The following is a 16,535-nucleotide window of genomic DNA, read 5'->3' on the forward strand; positions in this document are numbered from 1 at the left end:
TTGGAGGGAGGGGGTAAAGGAGGTTTTGTGTGAGAGGGGCTTGGACTTCCAGCAGGCATGCGTGAGTGTGTTTGATAGGAGTGAATGGAGACAAATGGTTTTTAATACTTGATGTGCTGTTGGAGTGTGAGCAAAGTAACATTTATGAAGGGGTTCAGGGAAACCAGCAGGCCGGACTTGAATCCTGGAGATGGGAAGTACAGTGCCTGCACTCTGAAGGAGGGGTGTTAATGTTGCAGTTTAAAAACTGTAGTGTAAAGCACCCTTCTGGCAAGACAGTGATGAAGTGAATGATGATGAAAGTTTTTCTTTTTCGGGCCACCCTGCCTTGGTGGGAATCGGCCAGTGTGATAATAAAAAAAAAAAAAGGAATATAAATTAGATTAACACGTTTCAGACCCCAAAAAATACACTCACAAAAGCACTTACATAAATACACTTACGTAATTGTTCGAGTTTTGAGCTGTTCGTATCCCAAGGTACCACTGTGTTGGTTTCGAAATAGAGTAATTGATGAGTGGAGCAGTCTGCCTAGTAGGGTTACTGAAGCTAAAACCTTGGGTAGTTTCAAATTTAGGTTGGATAAATACATGAGTGAGAGGGGTTGGATTTGAGTGGGACTTGCACATGAGTTAGTGGATTTATCAGAGCTATTGTTAGGATAGATTATTATTATAATCAAGGGGGAAGCGCTAAACCCAGAGGATTATACAGCGCCTGGGGGGGGGGAAGGCATTCAGGCTTAATTCGGGAAACTGGAGCACAGATTCAATTTCCTAAATCAAGAGCCCCTCACCAACATCAAGGAACCTTCCTTGAGGGGTGTTAGGATAGAACTAAAGTGGGTTGGGCAAATATTCTGTTAGTGGGTTGGATTTATGAAGGACCTGCTCAGTATGGGCCAACAGGCCTACTGCAGTGTTCCTCCTTTCTTATGTTCTTATTATGTTGTATCATTTGCTTACTACTCACTTATCTGGTCTCTCTTGGCACTCACCAGGTTATTACTGGAAAACCATAAAACCAAAATTAATAATTTTATATTTTTATTCAATCCATCATTATTAAATGGATATGCATAGCTCAAAAGTGACCCCAAATAACACTTCTCAATATTACAGAAGACTAATACAAGCACCAGTTTTATTAATTCTCATTACAAACTCCACAAGAGGAAATTTTCAATCATAATCTCCAACATATTTTATGATTAAAAATCCTTAAAAATAAAAAATAAGAAATGGAATCTCATCTATTATTAAAAACAAATAAGGATACTTATAAATTTATTATTTTTAGTAACTTAAAATTATAATGTAGTAACCCTGAAGCCAGACTTTGCTTCTAAATAATGCAGTTCATAAAAAATAAAATGTCTCTCAAAACATAATTCTCTGTTAAGTCAAATAAAAAGATGCTTTGCCATAAAATATATTTTTTGTACAGTAAAGTCCTTAATTTCTGTAACTGAACTCAAAATAATGTGTGATAATAGCTCGTAATACAGTGTATACAGTACAAAAAAAAATCATCATATAAAATTTTCTTTCGTGTGTATGGAAGTCCATATAATTATACAATATCAGACTATAACATGGTCCTTGCAGTGTTCTGTGAGGATGATTCATTATTATTATATTCACAAAAGAAAGTTACGTGAGGAAGCATTCTAGCAGTCCGTGCCTCAACACTTCAGTGACAGTTATCTCCTGCTTTTCAACAGTTTGCCTTAGGTAATTTATCTTATGAAAAAAAATTACATTAGGAAACAATTCATCTTAATTAATAATTTAAAATATGTTATAGCAGCTCTCCACTACCAACATAAAAACGTAAGAAAATTCCACATTTCCTAACAGATATTTACCAAAAAGAGCAGGAACCCACCATAAATGCTCCATACAACCACATACAAAAAAAAAAAATTGCGTGTTAATAAAGTAAAATAATGAATTCAATCATAAGTACATGCACTAATACGTACTACAATAAAAATAAAATTACACATAATCTTGACCAATTTTTACAAAGAATTATAAGTTTACCATTCAAGCACGTGTGGTGCTTCAAAAATTTGGTTTTACTACGAAGAGCATGCTAGATTTTCTTCCAGAAATACATCTGGTTATAACATGGGAGTCTATGGGAAAGTAGTTTACTTACAATAATTTTACTTCTGAAATGCATCTCTCTCTAAAGCAGGGAATTACTGTTACATTTGCACCACATATCAACGTCTGCATACTAAATTTTCACGTAAACAAATTTTCCAGTTATACATCTGTATTTCTTCCATGAAACAAATATTTTGAAAAGGGAAACTAATATTTAAGTCCTGTAATGTTATGCTTCAAACATTGAATATTTAAAAAATTATTTAAGTTAAATATGAGCAACCAGTAGTGTACTTTCCTCATTGGTCATTGGTATACTATCTCCAATATGAAGAAATTTTTTAATGCTATAGGAAGTGTTTATTTTCTTGACCAGTCCACTTGCAACCCATGTTTTCTGGGCCCATCAGGAAAGCTGTGTTCCCAGGGCTAGCCTGATTGCTAGGGCCAGCCTGGTTGCTTATGTTCCCTGGGCTAGCCTGGTTGCCCATGTGCCCTAGGCTAGCCTGGTTGCCCATGTTCCCTGGACCAGCCTGGTTGCCCCATGCTTCCCATGCCAGCCTGGTAACCCATGCTTCCCAGGCCAGCCTGGTAGCCCATACTTCCCAAGCCAGCCTGGTAGCCATGCTTCCCAGGCCAGTCTGGTAGCCCATGCTTCTTAGGCCAGGCTGGTAGCCCATGCTTCCCAAGCCAGCCTGATAACCCCATGCTTCCCAGGCCAACCTGGTAGCCCCATGCTTCCCAGGCCAGCCTGATATTCCATGCTTCTCATGCCAGCCTGGTAACCCCATGCTTCTTAGGCCAGGCTGGCAGCCCATGCTTCCCAAGCCAGCCTGATAACCCCATGCTTCCCAGGCCAACCTGGTAGCCCCATGCTTCCCAGGCCAGCCTGATATTCCATGCTTTCGACGCCAGTCTGGTAACCCCATGCTTCTTAGGCCAGGCTGGTAGCCCATGCTTCCCAAGCTAGCCTGATAACCCCATGCTTCCCAGGCCAGCCTGATATTCCATGCTTCCCACGCCAGCCTAGTAACCCCATACTTCTTAGGACAGGCTGGTAGCCCATGCTTCTTAGGCCAGCCTTGTAGCCCATGCTTCCCAGGTCAACCTGGTTGCCCACGTACCTCTGAGTAACCTATATTTAATATATCTATTTTCTTACTTTGTAATATTTACTCTGTCACAACACATCTTTAATTACCAATGTAAGATTATCCTTAAAAAATCTTGTGACCAATTTTGTAAACCTGTGAGAAACTGAAATTAGCAGTTATAATATGAGACACAGTGGAATGCATGAACCAGTTTTTGCAACAACTGGAATAAGAAATTATAAAATATTAATATACAATTAAATTTTTTCACTCCACCATAATTGAGAATAAATAAAATAAAATTCAGTATCTTACGAGGTTCAATGTATATGCTTCAATTACATTTAGTTGAGAATACAGCATCTTTTAGACTGAGAGGACACAATTCATAAATTAAGAGATAAAAGTTTATATATTGTTCTGGTCTAGCCTGGAATTTTATAATGTTTATTATTGGACCAAATCATTGTCTAGTTTTATTTCCAATACTATGTGAATTATTTGTAAACTGATCCAGCCATGGGACTGTAACTACCGTAACTCATTTTAAGAGGGCACAATAACTGAATTTCAAACAGTACTACTATGGCTCCATTATCCAGACAAAAGAAAAGCTTTGAGTGATGATGTATGATTTTTACAATGGGATATTCTCCTGCACAACATACAAAAAGTTCTAGTTCTTCACCTTTCACTTTAAGTAGGATAAACAGCTATTACCACATCATGCAAGTGTACAGCTGTCAGAGACCACATAAAAATGCTTTTATCCTGATGGTAAATAAACAATAGAGTTTTCCCTACAAAATTATGTAAAAATATTAGAGAGGATTTGAAGATACTAAAGGTCAAGAGACCTAGAACTTTCCTACTCTACATTAAACACAAAGCACTAAAACCTAAACCATGTGAAGTATTAGCAGGGTTCAAGTCATAAGTATTGGCCCCCTTATTGTGGAATGAGTATGCTATTCATGACTAATTTATATTTCAGATATGAAATAAAATAAAATTTTGTCATGGAAACATTATAAAATGATCAAATTTCTTAAAAAAAAAAAAAAAGTTGACTGGAAAAAATCCAGAATTAATGCTTGTGCTGTGGTAGGATGGAAGGCAAACACAAATCAAATACAGCATTTATATTTTAACTGAGGTATTGGATGAACCTTCTCATGTACTACTCTAGGTACACGATGAACCTTCTCATGTACTATCCTAGGTACATGAACCTTGTAACATACTACCCTGAATACATGATGGACCTTGTCATGTACTACCCTGCTTACATGTTACGTGCAATGCCCTCCCATTACAGGTAAGGCATCCCACAAGAAAACCATTTACAAACATCTGATAATAACAGAGCTTTTTCGGATTTCCTGGCTCCAATTACGGTTTAGAAGCATTGATTTTATCATATACACTATGACATCCATAACGTATGTACACATTCATTCCCTTGTATACACTCATCTACATAAAACATAATAAAAATGTATACTGTTGCCTCTTAGCAATTACTGATCAAAAAAAAATACTCAACTCATCTGTATTTTTCACTCTAGTCAATTCTCCTATATATATATATATTTGGTAGATCTTTTTTTTTTTAGTTTTATATAATGAAACTAGTTACTTAAAATTCAGAATGCATACCTAATGTATCCTATTGTCTATCAGCAAGACCATTTTATCAGTTCTTTCTCTGAAGCATTTGCCTTCACCAGTTTCATTTATTTCTTGTATATTATTAATCTATTACATTCACAAAAAGGTTCTAAAATCATACTGGGCATTCAGCATTCTCATGCTATATGGACCTTCATAACTGTTTACAACAATAACACAATCTTAGCTTCTGGTCACATTTCCTTACATTTGGTCTCCGTATTCTTTTCTACAAATTTCCTGGATTTAAATTTTTATTATATATAATGTTACTCCCACAATATTTATTTAAATCTTCATTATCTTTAACAGGTTTTGAGAAATTTATTTTTGTAGCTCAGACTGGGGCCAGTTATTCTCAATGAGTGTAATTATGAAAATTTGTGTGGGCAAGCTTTATCAATTTTAATAAATACATACTCTAGTGTTCTCCATAAACCCACCATGTTCCCTCTGATATTAAATGTCAATAATGTGTTGTGTGTTTTTGTTTTGTTTTCAAGCGTTATCAATTACAGTAATATTAAACTGACAATGCAGTATATTAAGTCAACTACTATGAAAAATAAAGTCACAATACTGTGGTTGGAACATTCACAAATAATCTGCACTTAGAGGAGGAACTTCACAACACTGGTTCATCCTGAATGATTCTCAAGTCACATCTGTTGTGACTTGACAATGGTTCATGATGGACTGAAACAATGTCTTAAGGTTCCTCTCTCAAATGTGCATTATTTGTGAATTGTGAGTCAACTAATGTATGCATTTCCATTTACTATAACCATGAATTTTGTTCAGATATGTATGTCTTTCTACTGCCTACCACAACCTAAAATTTTATTCAACTCTGTCCTTCCACAAAATATGACCATGAATTTTATTTAAATAAGACTTTCTACTAATCACAACCTTGAATTTTCTGTAAGTCTTTCAACTATTCCCAACCATAAATTTTGTTTAGTATAATTTATAATTCTATCACTACACTCATTACCTAATAACTAATATAAACCAAACAAAGTTCTAAGGATAGACATGTTTACCCTGATTATGAGAAATATGAATAAGTTAAAGCATTCTATTCAAAAGATATACTGTACATTAAATACCATCACTTCTAGGCAGGATAACAGTTCACTTACTTTATGTTATGCTAAAGAGAATATGAGTTTGTGAATGGAGATGAAGCTCTGCTACATGTATGGAAAATTTTAAAGCCGAAATGATTATGCATGTATGATCAGTTAAACTTTACCTTATTTAGGATTCCAACCCAACAACCGAGGACCCACTTTCTTCAACCTCAAGCATGCAGCTCACACAACTTACATAATGTAATGAGGTAATAAATGATGAGGATAATTCTGTAGGTACAGTACAGTACAGTACTATAAAAAGCAGCCTCTTGCCCCTGCGCTGCTGACAGCCAGACTTTCACTTATTCTGACTTGAACATTTTTCTTATTTTACACATTAAGCCTTATGAAAGAAAGTAAAAAAATACACATGTGAAATTATAAACTAATGAGAATCTAGGAAAATAAATGAAAATTTTAAGTCCAAGAATAAATTATTCACTGCCATCCCCTTCTTCCCTCTCTCGTTGCATATCTCCAATGTCACTTGTTTCTTGCTTGTACGCAGAGGGATCATCATTTTTATCACCTCTCCCAGTCGCCCGATGGACTGGGTACTTGACAGCATTTTTCTTCATTTTATCTTTGACAACAGCAGGAAGGTCAATGTGGCACTGTTCTGCAAGGTCCACCAAGTAGATCAGCACATCACTTAACTCTTCCCCCACACGCACCTTCTCCTGTGATGTGAACTCTGGCAGGCCTCGTGTTACCTAAACAACAAAGTAAAGCATAAATACAATTAGAAATTAATGCATTATGTATGGTTCCTGGAGTAGTTAAAATAAGAGGAAATGATTAGTAGCAATGTGGCAGGCAGTGACCAATGAGGCAAGCAGTGGGTGTTAAGTTTGTCTGAAGTTTTTTGATATCATAGAAAAAGAGAAATAAGGGAGAGGGGGCAACATGTTACCAGAAGTTATAATATTAAGATTTTACCTCATCTCCCCCCCTCTCTCTCTCTCTTTCACTCTCTTTCTCACTCACTCTCTCACACCCACACACAGCAAGGAATCATTCAGGACTCTTTACAATGTGTACATTAGGCCCATACTGGAGTATGCAGCACCAGTATGGAACCCACACACGATCAAGCACATTAAGAAATTAGAGAAAGTGTCAAGGTTGCAACAAGACTAGTCCTGGAGCTAAGGGGCATGTCCTATGAGGAGAGGTTAAGGGAAATTGACCTGACGACACTGGAGAGCAGGAAAGACAGGGATGACATGATAATGACATATAAAATACTAAGAGGAACTGAAAAAGTGGATAGGGACAGGATGTTGCAGAGATGGGACACAGCAACAAAGAGTCACAACTGTAAACTGAAGACTCAGATGAGTCACAGGTATGTTAGGAAATACAGTACCTCTTCAGTCATAGAGTTGTCCGGAAGTGGAACAGTCTGGAGAGTGATGTAGTGAGGCAGGAGCCATACATGGCTTTAAGAAGAGGTGAGATATAAGTAACTATTGGCAGAGAGGTGGGCTGGTGCAAGTATGAGTAGTGGGGGGGTTGAAGAGGGTTGGAATAGTTTTAAAAATGCAGTATTAGAATGCGGGGAAGAAGTTTGTGTTTATAGGAGGGTGGGTGCAGGAGGAAAGAGGAGTAATTGGTGGAATGAAGAAGTAAAGGGCGTGATAAAAGAGAAAAAGTTACCTTATGAGAGGGTTTTACAAAGCAGAAGTATTATAAGAAGAGTAGAGTATATGAAGAGTAAAAGAAAGGTGAAGAGTGGTGAGAGAGTGCAAAAAGATAGCAGATGATAGAGTGGGAGAGGCACTGTCAAGAAATTTTAGTGAAAATAAGAAAACGAAACAAAGCTGAAGGGGGTGGGAGAGTTTCAATGGAGAGGAATAAATGGGATTAGGTCAGGGGTTTCAAATAGAGTTAGAGCTAAAGAAGGAGTAGCAATAATGTTGAAGGATAAGCTATGGCAGGAAACGAGGGACTATAAATGTATTAATTCAAGGATTATGTGGAGTAAAATAAAGATTGGATGTGAAAAGTGGGTTATAGCAAGCGTGTATGCACCTGGAGAAGAAAGAAGTGTAGAGGAGAGAGAGAGATTTTGGGAAATGTTGAGTGAATGCGTGGGGAGTTTTGAATCAAGTGTGAGAGTAATGGCGGTTGGGGATTTCAATGCTAAAGTGGGTAAAAATGTTATGGAGGGAGTAGTAGGTAAATTTGGGGTGCCAGGGGTAAATGTAAATGGGGAGCCTTTACTTGAGCTGTGTGTAGAAAGAGATTTGGTAATAAGTAATACATATTTTATGAAAAAGAGGATAAATAAATATACAAGGTATGATGTAGCACGTAATGAAAGTAGTTTGTTAGATTATGTATTGGTGGATAAAAGGTTGATGGGTAGGCTCCAGGATGTACATGTTTATAGAGGGGCAACTGATATATCGGATCATTATTTAGTTGTAGCTACAGTTAGAGTAAGAGGTAGATGGGAAAAGAGGAAGGTGGCAACAACAAGTAAGAGGGAGGTGAAAGTGTATAAACTAAGGGAGGAGGAAGTTCGGGGGAGATATAAGCGACTGTTGGCAGAAAGGTGGGCTAGTGCAAAGATGAGTAGTGGGGGGGTTGAAGAGGGTTGGAATAGTTTTAAAAATGCAGTATTAGAATGTGGGGGCAGAAGTTTGTGGTTATAGGAGGGTGGGGGCAGGAGAAAAGAGGAGTGATTGGTGGAATGAAGTAAAGGGTGTGATAAAAGAGAAAAAGGTAGCTTATGAGAGGTTTTTACAAAGCAGAAGTGTTATAAGAAGAGCAGAGTATATGGAGAGTAAAAGAAAGGTAAAGAGAGTGGTGAGAGAGTGCAAAAGGAGAGCAGATGATAGAGTGGGAGAGGCACTGTCAAGAAATTTTAATGAAAATAAGAAAAAATTTTGGAGTTAAACAAGTTAAGAAAGCCTAGGGAAAGTATGGATTTGTCAGTTAAAAACAGAGTAGGGGAGTTAGTAGATGGGGAGATGGAGATATTAGGTAGATGGCGAGAATATTTTGAGGAACTTTTAAATGTTAAGGAAGAAAGAGAGGCAAATTAGGAAAAGGTGTGGAGTTAATAAAAGTATTAGTCAGAGGGCAGAAGAGGGGTTGTTGAGGTGGTTTGGTCATTTAGAGAGAATGGATCAAAGTAGAATGACATGGAAAGCATATAAATCTATAGGGGAAGGAAGGAGGGGTAGGGGTCGTCCTCGAAAGGGTTGGAGAGAGGGGGTAAAGGAGGTTTTGTGGGCAAGGGGCTTGGACTTCCAGCAAGCGTGCTTGAGCGTGTTAGATAGGAGTGAATGGAGACGAATGGTACTTGGGACCTGACGATCTGTTGGAGTGTGAGCAGGGTAATATTTAGTGAAGGGATTCAGAGAAACCGGTTATTTTCATATAGTCAGACTTGAGTCCTGGAAATGGGAAGTACAATGCCTGCACTTTAAAGGAGGGGTTTGGGATATTGGCAGTTTGGAGGGATATGTTGTGTATCTTTTTATGTGTATGCTTCTAAACTGTTGTATTCTGAGCACCTCTGCAAAAACAGTGATAATGTGTGAGTGTGGTGAAAGTGTTGAATGATGATGAAAGTATTTTCTTTTGGGGGATTTTCTTTCTTTTTTGGGTCACCCTGCCTCGGTGGGAGACAGCCGACTTGTTGAAAAAAAAAAAAAAATTTGGAGTTAAACAAGTTAAGAAAGCCTAGAGAACGAATGGATTTGTCAGTTAAAAACAGAGTAGGGGAGTTAGTAGATGGGGAGATTGAGGTTTTGGGTAGATGGCGAGAATATTTTGAGGAACTTTTAAATGTCGATGAAGAAAGGGAAGCGGTAATTTCATGCACTGGCCAGGGGTTTATACCATCTTTTAGGAGTGAAGAAGAACAGGATGTGAGTGAGGGGGAGGTGCGTGAGGCAATACATAGAATGAAAAGGGGCAAAGCAGCTGGAACTGATGGGATCATGACAGAAATGTTAAAAGCAGGGGGGGATATAGTGTTGGAGTGGTTGGTATTTTTGTTTAATAAATGTATGAAAGAGGGTAAGGTACCTAGGGATTGGCAGAGAGCATGTATAGTCCCTTTACATAAAGAGAAGGGGGACAAAATTGATTGTAAAAATTATAGAGGAGTAAGTTTACTGAGTATACCAGGAAAAGTGTATGGTAGGGTTATAATTGAAAGAATTAGAGGTAAGACAGAATATAGGACTACGGATGAGCACGGAGGTTTCAGAGTGGGTAGGGGATGTGTAGATCAAGTGTTTACATTGAAGCATATATGTGAACAGTATTTAGATAAAGGTAGGGAAGTTTTTATTGCATTTATGGATTTAGAAAAGGCATATGATAGAGTGGATAGGGGAGCAATGTGGCAGATGTTGCAAGTATATGGAATAGGTGGTAAGTTACTAAATGCTGTAAAGAGTTTTTATGAGGATAGTGAGGCTCAGGTTAGGGTGTGTAGAAGAGAGGGAGACTACTTCCCAGTAAAAGTAGGTCTTAGACAGGGATGTGTAATGTCACCATGGTTGTTTAATATATTTATAGATGGGGTTGTAAAAGAAGTAAATGCTAGGGTGTTCAGGAGAGGGGTGGGATTAAACTATTGGGAATTAAATACAAAATGGGAATTGACACAGTTACTTTTGCTGATGATACTGTACTTATGGGAGATTCTAAAGAAAAACTGCAAAGGTTAGTGAATGAGTTTGGGAGTGTGTGTAACAGTAGAAAGTTGAAAGTGAACATAGAAAAGAGTAAGGTGATGAGGGTATCAAATGATTTAAATAAAGAAAAATTGGATATCAAATTGGGGAGGAGGAGTATGGAAGAAGTGAATGTTTTCAGATACTTGGGAGTTGACGTGTCGGCGGATGGATCTATGAAGGATGAGGTTAATCATAGAACTGATGAGGGGAAAAAAGGTGAGTGGTGCGTTGAGGTATATGTGGAGACAAAAAAACATTATCTATGGAGGCAAAGAAGGAAATGTATGAAAGTATAGTAGTACCAACACTCTTATATGGGTGTGAAGCTTGGATTGTGAATGCAGCAGCGAGGAGGCGGTTGGAGGCAGTGGAGATGTCCTGTCTAAGGGCAAGGTGTGGTGTAAATATTATGCAGAAAATTCGGAGTGTGGAAATTAGGAGAAGGTGTAGAGTTAATAAAAGTATTAGTCAGAGGGCTGAAGAGGGGTTGTTGAGGTGGTTTGGTCATTTAGAGAGAATGGATCAAAGTAGAATAACATGGAGAGCGTATAAATCTGTAGGGGAAGGAAGGCGGGGTAGGGGTCGTCCTTGAAAAGGTTGAAAGGAGTAAGGGAGGTTTTGTGGGCAAGGGGCTTGGACTTCCAGCAGGCGTGCATGAGCATGTTCGATAGGAGTGAATGGAGACAAATGGTATTTGGGACCTGACAAGCTGTTGGAGTGTGAGCAGGGTAATATTTAGTGAAGGGATTCAGGGAAACCGGTTATTTTTATATAGCCGGACTTGAGTCTTGGAAATGGGAAGTACAATGCCTGCACTCTAAAGGAGGGGTTCGGGATATTAGCAGTTTGGAGGGATATGTTGTGTATCTTTATACGTATATGCTTCTAAACTGTTGTGTTCTGAGCACCTCTGCAAAAACAGTGATTATGTGTGAGAGAGGTGAAAGTGTTGAATGATGATGACAGTATTTTCTTTTTGGGTCACCCTGCCTCGGTGGGAGATGGCCGACTTGTTATAAAAAAAAAAAAAGATAAAACTCATGGAGCAGAGAGAGTGAACCTAGTAGTGACCAGTGAAGAGGCAGAGCCAGGAGCTATGACTCAACCCCTGCAACCACAATTAGGTGAGTACACACATACATACACACACGCACACACACCACTTTTCATGGCAAAACTTTTACAGCTCATCATGTATGTATGTAACCCTTAGTCCAAATAACAGAAATTGGTACTCTATTTAACGTTCTAATAAAAAATTAATTAATATGAATACACAGATGAAACATCCACAGGGTCATACCTCACCCCGCCATTGGAAGAGCTCAGAGAGTTCACCAACTTCCCCAACCAGAGCCAGTAGAACATTACGTGGTGGATGAAACTGCAACCAATTGCGCTCTTCGCAAAATTTATGCTGGTCAGAGCGAATGTTCTCCAAGCTAAGATCAGAGGAGAACCTGCAAGAAAATATGCTGAATGAGAAAACCAGGAAATATTTTGTACAGTTCAGCAATCAAAACTGAACTGAGCTGAAAGATCATTCAACATTATGTCTGGTTATTAATTACAGGGAAAGGGGTAATTAATGGTCTGCCTCTGGCATTGTAGTGCATGAATGAATGGTAGATAGACAGATTATATACGATATATATATTTATATATTATTTATGATGGTGAAAGTGTTTATTTTTTGGGGGAGTCACCCTGCTTCAATGGGAAACGGCCAGCATGTTAAAATAAATAAATAAATAAATAAATAAATAAATAAATAAATATATATATATATATATATATATATATATATATGTATATATATATATATATATATATATATATATATATATATATATATATATATATATACGTATATATATATATATATATATATATATATATATATATATATATATATATATATATATATATATATATATATATATATATATATATATATATAATATATATATATATATTATAGGTAGTAGGTTGGTAGACAGCAACCACCCAGGGAAGTACTACCGTCCTGCCAGATGACTGTGAAACAAAAACCTGTAACTGTTTTGCATGATGGTAGGATTGCTGGTTTCTTTTTCTGTCTCATAAACACGCTAAGATAACAGGGATATCTTGCTACTCCTACTTACACTTTGGTCACACTTCACAGACACGCACATGCATATATATATATACATACATCTAGGTTTTTCTCCTTTTTCTAAATAGCTCTTGTTCTTTTTTATTTCTTCTATTGTCCATGGGGAAGTGGAAAAGAATCTTTCCTCCGTAAGCCATGCGTGTCGTATGAGGCGACTAAAATGCCGGGAGCAATGGGCTAGTAACCCCTTCTCCTGTATACAATTACTAAAAAAGAGAAGAAGAAAAACTTTATAAAACTGGGATGCTTAAATGTGCGTGGATGTAGTGCGGATGACAAGAAACAGATGATTGCTGATGTTATGAATGAAAAGAAGTTGGATGTCCTGGCCCTAAGCGAAACAAAGCTGAAGGGGGTAGGAGAGTTTCAGTGGGGGGAAATAAATGGGATTAAATCTGGAGTATCTGAGAGAGTTAGAGCAAAGGAAGGGGTAGCAGTAATGTTAAATGATCAGTTATGGAAGGAGAAAAGAGAATATGAATGTGTAAATTCAAGAATTATGTGGATTAAAGTAAAGGTTGGATGTGAGAAGTGGGTCATAATAAGCGTGTATGCACCTGGAGAAGAGAGGAATGCAGAGGAGAGAGAGAGATTTTGGGAGATGTTAAGTGAATGTATAGGAGCCTTTGAACCAAGTGAGAGAGTAATTGTGGTAGGGGACTTGAATGCTAAAGTAGGAGAAACTTTTAGAGAGGGTGTGGTAGGTAAGTTTGGGGTGCCAGGTGTAAATGATAATGGGAGCCCTTTGATTGAACTTTGTATAGAAAGGGGTTTAGTTATAGGTAATACATATTTTAAGAAAAAGAGGATAAATAAGTATACACGATATGATGTAGGGCGAAATGACAGTAGTTTGTTGGATTATGTATTGGTAGATAAAAGACTGTTGAGTAGACTTCAGGATGTACATGTTTATAGAGGGGCCACAGATATATCAGATCACTTTCTAGTTGTAGCTACACTGAGAGTAAAAGGTAGATGGGATACAAGGAGAATAGAAGCATCAGGGAAGAGAGAGGTGAAGGTTTATAAACTAAAAGAGGAGGCAGTTAGGGTAAGATATAAACAGCTATTGGAGGATAGATGGGCTAATGAGAGCATAGGCAATGGGGTCGAAGAGGTATGGGGTAGGTTTAAAAATGTAGTGTTAGAGTGTTCAGCAGAAGTTTGTGGTTACAGGAAAGTGGGTGCAGGAGGGAAGAGGAGCGATTGGTGGAATGATGATGTAAAGAGAGTAGTAAGGAAGAAAAAGTTAGCATATGAGAAGTTTTTACAAAGTAGAAGTGATGCAAGGAGGGAAGAGTATATGGAGAAAAAGAGAGAAGTTAAGAGAGTGGTGAAGCAATGTAAAAAGAGAGCAAATGAGAGAGTGGGTGAGATGTTATCAACAAATTTTGTTGAAAATAAGAAAAAGTTTTGGAGTGAGATTAACAAGTTAAGAAAGCCTAGAGAACAAATGGATTTGTCAGTTAAAAATAGGAGAGGAGAGTTATTAAATGGAGAGTTAGAGGTATTGGGAAGATGGAAGGAATATTTTGAGGAATTGTTAAATGTTGATGAAGATAGGGAAGCTGTGATTTCGTGTATAGGGCAAGGAGGAATAACATCTTGTAGGAGTGAGGAAGAGCCAGTTGTGAGTGTGGGGGAAGTTCGTGAGGCAGTAGGTAAAATGAAAGGGGGTAAGGCAGCCGGGATTGATGGGATAAAGATAGAAATGTTAAAAGCAGGTGGGGATATAGTTTTGGAGTGGTTGGTGCAATTATTTAATAAATGTATGGAAGAGGGTAAGGTACCTAGGGATTGGCAGAGAGCATGCATAGTTCCTTTGTATAAAGGCAAAGGGGATAAAAGAGAGTGCAAAAATTATAGGGGGATAAGTCTGTTGAGTGTACCTGGTAAAGTGTATGGTAGAGTTATAATTGAAAGAATTAAGAGTAAGATGGAGAATAGGATAGCAGATGAACAAGGAGGCTTTAGGAAAGGTAGGGGGTGTGTGGACCAGGTGTTTACAGTGAAACATATAAGTGAACAGTATTTAGATAAGGCTAAAGAGGTCTTTGTGGCATTTATGGATTTGGAAAAGGCGTATGACAGGGTGGATAGGGGGGCAATGTGGCAGATGTTGCAAGTGTATGGTGTAGGAGGTAGGTTACTGAAAGCAGTGAAGAGTTTTTACGAGGATAGTGAGGCTCAAGTTAGAGTATGTAGAAAAGAGGGAAATTTTTTCCCAGTAAAAGTAGGCCTTAGACAAGGATGTGTGATGTCACCGTGGTTGTTTAATATATTTATAGATGGGGTTGTAAGAGAAGTAAATGCGAGGGTCTTGGCAAGAGGCGTGGAGTTAAAAGATAAAGAATCACACACAGGGTGGGAGTTGTCACAGCTGCTCTTTGCTGATGACACTGTGCTCTTGGGAGATTCTGAAGAGAAGCTGCAGAGATTGGTGGATGAATTTGGTAGGGTGTGCAAAAGAAGAAAATTAAAGGTGAATACAGGAAAGAGTAAGGTTATGAGGATAACAAAAAGATTAGGTGATGAAAGATTGAATATCAGATTGGAGGGAGAGAGTATGGAGGAGGTGAACGTATTCAGATATTTGGGAGTGGACGTGTCAGCGGATGGGTCTATGAAAGATGAGGTGAATCATAGAATTGATGAGGGAAAAAGAGTGAGTGGTGCACTTAGGAGTCTGTGGAGACAGAGAACTTTGTCCTTGGAGGCAAAGAGGGGAATGTATGAGAGTATAGTTTTACCAACGCTCTTATATGGGTGTGAAGCATGGGTGATGAATGTTGCAGCGAGGAGAAGGCTGGAGGCAGTGGAGATGTCATGTCTGAGGGCAATGTGTGGTGTGAATATAATGCAGAGAATTCGTAGTTTGGAAGTTAGGAGGAGGTGCGGGATTACCAAAACTGTTGTCCAGAGGGCTGAGGAAGGGTTGTTGAGGTGGTTCGGACATGTAGAGAGAATGGAGCGAAACAGAATAACTTCAAGAGTGTATCAGTCTGTAGTGGAAGGAAGGCGGGGTAGGGGTCGGCCTAGGAAGGGTTGGAGGGAGGGGGTAAAGGAGGTTTTGTGTGCGAGGGGCTTGGACTTCCAGGAGGCATGCGTGAGCGTGTTTGATAGGAGTGAATGGAGACAAATGATTTTTAATACTTGACGTGCTGTTGGAGTGTGAGCAAAGTAACATTTATGAAGGGATTCAGGGAAACCGGCAGGCCGGACTTGAGTCCTGGAGATGGGAAGTACAGTGCCTGCACTCTGAAGGAGGGGTGTTAATGTTGCAGTTTAAAAACTGTAGTGTAAAGCACCCTTCTGGCAAGACAGTGATGGAGTGAATGATGGTGAAAGTTTTTCTTTTTCGGGCCACCCTGCCTTGGTGGGAATCGGCCAGTGTGATAATAAAAATATATATATATATATATATATATATATATATATATATATATATATATATATATATATATATATATATATATATATATTTATATATATATATAGGTAGTAGGTTGGTAGACAGCAACCACCCAGGGAGGTACTACCATCCTGCCAAGTGAGTGTAAAACAAAAGCCTGTAATTGTTTTACATGATGGTAGGATTGCTGGTGTCTTTTGTCTGTCTCATAAATATGCAAGATTACAGGTACGTCTTGCTA

At 38.2% G+C, this 16,535-nt stretch overlaps 1 protein-coding gene across 5 annotated transcripts in view; it reads right to left on the reverse strand.

Moving 5' to 3' along the window:
- Positions 1-1,029: 1,029 nt before the first annotated feature.
- Positions 1,030-16,535, reverse strand: part of LOC128686871 (dCTP pyrophosphatase 1) — a 34,957-nt gene continuing 19,451 nt past the window's right edge. For all 5 annotated transcript variants that reach the window (XM_070082521.1, XM_053774064.2, XM_053774063.2 and 2 more), the window contains exons 3-4: positions 12,025-12,181; positions 1,030-6,731 (exon numbers count right to left, since the gene is read on the reverse strand). In XM_070082521.1, coding sequence (XP_069938622.1) covers positions 6,453-6,731; positions 12,025-12,181 — 436 coding nt within the window. In that variant the 3' untranslated portion in view covers positions 1,030-6,452. The remainder of the gene's footprint in view (positions 6,732-12,024; positions 12,182-16,535) is intronic.

Source organism: Cherax quadricarinatus, chromosome 7 (genome assembly GCF_038502225.1).
Source record: "Cherax quadricarinatus isolate ZL_2023a chromosome 7, ASM3850222v1, whole genome shotgun sequence".
Taxonomy (NCBI): Eukaryota; Metazoa; Arthropoda; class Malacostraca; order Decapoda; family Parastacidae; genus Cherax; species Cherax quadricarinatus.